Below are 5,190 nucleotides of genomic sequence, written 5' to 3' on the forward strand. Positions count from 1 at the left end.
GGCCGGGAGCGGCCACTGAACTCCAGTCTGGGCGACAGAGTGAGACTTCAACTCAAAAAATAAATCAATAAAAATTTTTTTTTAAATTGGCTGGGTGTGGTGGCGTGTGCCTGTAGTCCCAGCTACTTGGGAGACTGAGGCAGGAGGCTCACTTGAGCACAGGAGTTTGAGGCTGAAATGAGCTATGATCATGCCACTGCACTCTAGTCTGGGCCACAAAGTGAAACCCCCCTCTCAAAAAAAAAAGAAAGAAAGAGAGAGAGAGAAGCCAGAAGTCTCCACTTTTGCAAGCTCCCAAGTTGTTACATATTGTCAACTAATTACACGTTAACAATGAATGGGCCACAGCCTTCAGGTCATCAGGCTTAATCCATTCTGAGGGCCACGGTTGGAGACCCTTGGGCTACACCCGTGTTTAGGGTCATGGAGGAATCACAGGAGCCTGCTGAAAGGTGCTTTTCAGGCAGCCAGAGGTGCCAAGTGGAAACAGAAGAGTGGCCCCGAGCCAGGCAGGTGGCAGAGGTGACAACCAGGACCGCAGTGGACACAGGGTGGTGACGCCCCACACCTATCCCATCCCAGAAGACTGAGCCCAGGCAGCCTGGTGACTCTGTCCCCCTGTTTATGATGAATTTATTCGGGAAGGAGCAGGACTAAGCCTGATGGGGCCTCTGCATTGGGATGTCTGGTACGGAAGCTTCTGGAAAATGTTTCCTCATTCTGAGAGTCACAGGAAGAGTCCGGGTGTCCTCTCCTAACTATGGTCCTGTCTGGACGTGCTCCCTGGAATGGCTGCGCCATCTTATCCTTCCCTCAGCCAAAAGACAAAGCCCTGACACAGATACAGCACAAATGAGCTGAATCCACCCACCCTGAAGTGTGCCCCACCCATGTGCTGCTGCCTGTCTATGAGATAAAACATTTTCTCATTGCCAGGAGTCTATCAGGGGAGGCGGACTCCATCCCAGTCCCAGAGGATAAAACATCTTTGCTCTAAGCCAAAATGGAAGAACTTTTCCTTTTCTTTTTTTGAGATGGGATCTCACTATCTTGCCCAGTTGGCCTGGAACTCCTGGGCTCAAGGGATCCTCCCATCGTGGTCTTAGGAATTACAGGTTCAACTTGCCTGGCTCAGAAAAGCTTTTTTTTTTAGTTGGAGTCTCACTCTGTCACCCAGACTGGAGTGCAGTGGCCTTTCCCAGCCACCGCAGCCTCGACCCGCTGGGCTCCGGCGATCCTTCCGCCTCAGCCTTCCGAGCAGCTGGAACTACAGGTGCGCGCTACCATGCCCGGCTCATTTTGATTTATTGTAGAGATGAGGTCTCACCAAGTTGCCCAGGCAGGTCTCGAACCCGCGGGCTCAGGCAATCCACTCACCTCAGCCTCCCAAAGGCGCGGGATTACAGGCTGAGCCACCGAGCCCGGCTTACAAAATGTTTTTAAAAATTAGCCAAGCGTAGTGGTGTGCACCTGTAGTCCCAGCTACTCAGGAGGCTGAGGCAGGAGGATCACCTGGGCCCAGGAGGTTAAGGCTGCGGTGAGCAGTGACCATGTCCCTGCACTCCAGCCGGGGGGACAGAGTGAGACCCTGATTCAGGAAAAAAAAAAAAAAACTAACAGCTTTCCCAGCCCTGACCTACAGTCGCACCAGCGCCTGCTCTCCTGTTTTTCTGTCCTGTTTTGTGGACACACAACTCCTTGCTGACTTGCCTATGAGGGAAATGACTCTGGCATCTCCAGCACCCGCCATGGCCTGCTCTAAGGCTCGCCCGTCCTCTGGAGTTGATCCCCAGAGTCCTCAAATTTCTAGTCAAAGAAGGCTGTGGCTCAGCTAGCTGGCGGCTCAGTGATTAACTTCCGAGTGCATCTCCCAAGGGTCTCTATGTCAGATGCTGCTTTTGTGATGCAGAGAGTAATTAGGCCTGAGCAGCACGCCAGCTTCCCATCGAATTAGCTTTGTGGGGATGCCAGGCAGGGCCTGGGGATCGGGAAGAGGGAACTCAGGGACCTGCCACCCTGGGGTGAAAGGGGTGAAGACGGTTCGCATGGGCATGGGGGTCCCTGCCCCGCGGAGCTGGGCGACACCCCATGAAGGTACTGTGACAGCTGTGGGGAGAGCCACGCAGGGCTGTGGGTGCCACAGGTGGGGACAAGGGGGCATGGCAGGCTCTCCGAGGGCCTCTCTCCTCCCTGCTCGTGCCTTGGTGGCCAGCCCGGCTGGATCCCCTGAGGGATCCCTTGAGTTGAGGACTGGAATGTCAGGAGAGGGAGAATTCGGGTGTCTGCTTCTTCTGGCTGGCTCGCTTCTCTCCAGGTTCCAGGCGCTGCCCCCTCACCCACAGTTGCTGACCTTACAGGGTTTCAACATCCCTACTCATGCCTGTATGCTCTGTTTGTTTTTTTTTTTTTTTAGTTGGAGTCTCACTCTGTCACCCAGGCTGGACTGCATTAGTATGCTCCCGGCCACCGCAGCCTCGACCTGCTGAGCTCAGGTGATCCTTCCGCCTCAGCCTTCTAAGTAGATGGAACTACAGGCCCGCACTACCACACCTCGCTAATTTTTGATTTATTGTAGAGACAAGGTCTTGCCAAGTTGCCCAGGCTGGTCTCGAACCCCAGGGCTCAGGCAATCCTCTCGCCTTGGCCTCCCAAAGTGCTGCAAAGACAGGCTTGAGCCACCGGGCCTGGCTGCCCGCACCCTCTTAAACAGTTCCTTCTTGAAACTTTCTCCAAGTACCCACTGAGGGGGCTGTTCATTCCTGGCCAGAAACCCGACCAAGACAGGCAGGTATAAACTGGAGCAAAGACACAGAAAAGGCCTCCCTGAAGAAGTCACACTTAGGTTGAGATTTGAAGGACAAGCTGGCGGTGGGGAGGGGCCTGGAGCCTGGGCAAATGCCCTGAGATGAGTCAGAGGGGTAAGCAGGAACTACATCACAGGGGCCTTTCAAGCCATTGGAAGGGGCATGGTTGTTAACACTGCCCCACTAACGTCTCCAGCTCTTTGGCTTCCAGAGGCAAGGGAGGGTGGCACTTCCTGGACCCCTTCGCGGCTGGGTAGGATCACATGACTTTTGAGCCTCTGGGTCATGAGCAGAAGTGACATGTCACTTCCAGGCTGAAGCATTCCATTACCAATGTGAGACCCTCCAGAACTCTCCTTTTCTTTTTTTTTTTTTTTTTACTGTTTATGAGTCTCTGTTTATTTTTTTCTTTATTCTTTTTTAAAAAATTCTTTTGGTATTTATTTGTTTATTATAGACACGAGGTCCCAGGCTGGTCTCAAACCCCTGGGCTCCAGCACTCCTCTCACCTCAGCCTCCCAAAGATGCGGGATTACAGGTTGAGCCACCGAGCCCGGCTCTCTCCTTTACTTTGTCTTTCTTTTTTAAAAAATTCTTTTGGTATTTATTTGTTTATTATAGACACGAGGTCCCAGGCTGGTCTCAAACCCCTGGGCTCCAGCAATCCTCCCGCCTCAGTCTCCCAAAGTGCTGGGATTGCAGGCGCGAGGCCCCACCCGGCCCCTTCTGGACTCTGTTTTTCTCTGCCACAACACCTGTTCATGTTCACGATGGTGGCTGTCCCATCAGCCTGGTCCCAGAAGGAAGACCCCTGGCCAAGCCATGACAACTATGCGGCACAGGCGAGGAAGACTCCCTTATTCCGTCCCTCCTCATCCCGGGGGGCCGCTGGAGAGCAGGCGAAGGGCCGGATGAGAGCACTGAGCTGTGAGCCGCGATTCCCGGGTCCCAAGGATGGTGGAGACAACAGCACAGGGTTTGGGGGCTCCTGGGGGGTCGGGTCTGGCCCAGGGTATCACGGGAGGCCACCGCCCCTGCCCCTGCTCCATGTCCCGGGGAACCCCTTAGGAGAGAGACCGCACCTTCCCGTCCAGCTCGGCCAACAGAGTCTTCGTGGACCTGATCAAGGCCTCGTAGTCCTCCTTGGTCTGCAGCAGGAAGCGCAGCTCCAGGTAGTTTTTATGGCTCAGGTCCTCGTTCCTCGAGGACCTCATAAGATCCAGGAGCAGGGTGAGCTCGTCCTGCTCGGCTTTCAGGGTCTGGATCTCATGGCTGTCGGGAGAGCAGCCAGTGGTTACCCGCTGACCCGAATCCCACATCTCAGCCCCACGGCCCTGCCTTCCTGGACTCTGGCGATCCTTCTGCCTCAGCCTCCCAAGTAGCTGTGACTCCAGGTATGCGCCGCCACACCTGACTCATTTTTTGACTTTTTGTAGAGAGAAGGTCTCGCTATGTTGCCCGGGCAGGTCCTGAACTCCTTGGTTCAAGTGATCCTCTCACCTTGGCCTCCCAAAGTGCTGGGATTCCAGGCGTGAGTCACTGTACCTGGCCGGAGAGGCGTTTTTCCTACGGAACAATCTGCGGTTGTGCTTGCCAAAGCTCATGACCCCGACATGGTGGAGGCCCCGAGTTCTCTTTGCCAGCAGCCTGCTAGCTGTCGTCTAATTCTGCTAACGGGCACAGCCAATTATCTCCGGTAATGAGGAGCGAACCCATCAGGAGGGCGTTTCTAGTCTGTGTCAACACAGGGATGCTGACTTCCAACCTCCCCCAGTTTCTCCACTGGGGGGTTAATGATTTGCTAAGTGGGCTGGCTTCAGTCTCCCCCTTCCCTTAGTCTGTCTGCTCTGGAGAAGAGGGGAGAATGGGCTTGGAAGAGAGGAAAGGCAGCTTGGGAGACAGCACAACAGAACAACTGAAAAGGCAAAAAGGCAGAGGCCAGTTTCTGGCACAGTCTGGGACTGACCTCCGCGGCTCCGTGGGGTTTGCGGCCCAGCAGCCTCAGCAGCCTTCAGAAACTCGGAGCCATGCAGATCTCAGGCCCCAACCTGAGAGCGTGTGGATCAGAATCTGCTTTGTAACAAGATCATGTGCTCCGTGGGCCCATTCAAGTTTTGGAAGCACTGCACTGGAACAGTAACGAATGATCTAGGGCACGGTGACCCACGCCTATAATCCCAGCACTTTGGGAGCCAGAGGCGAGAGGATTGCCGGAGGCCCCAGGTTTGAGACCAGCCTGGGCAACTTGGCAAGACCCTATCTCTAGACTAAATTTAAAAAATTCACCAGGTGTGGTGGCACACACCTGTAGTTCCAGTTACTTGTAAGGTTGAGCCCCAAGGATCACCTGAGCCCAGCAGGTCAAGGAGGCAGTGGCCATGAGCAT

General features: G+C 54.6%; 1 protein-coding gene across 1 annotated transcript in view; it reads right to left on the reverse strand.

Moving 5' to 3' along the window:
* The window catches only part of CCDC63 (coiled-coil domain containing 63), a 35,354-nt gene extending 31,288 nt beyond the window's left edge, over positions 1–4,066 (reverse strand). Inside the window, exon 1 of the mRNA XM_008056459.1 lies at positions 3,887–4,066. Within this exon, the coding sequence (XP_008054650.1) occupies positions 3,887–4,018 (132 nt within the window). The 5' untranslated portion in view covers positions 4,019–4,066. The remainder of the gene's footprint in view (positions 1–3,886) is intronic.
* Positions 4,067–5,190: the final 1,124 nt, after the last annotated feature.

The sequence above is a fragment of the Carlito syrichta genome, unplaced genomic scaffold, assembly GCF_000164805.1.
Source record: "Carlito syrichta isolate Samal-C Ts95f unplaced genomic scaffold, Tarsius_syrichta-2.0.1 Scaffold302368, whole genome shotgun sequence".
Taxonomy (NCBI): domain Eukaryota; kingdom Metazoa; phylum Chordata; class Mammalia; order Primates; family Tarsiidae; genus Carlito; species Carlito syrichta.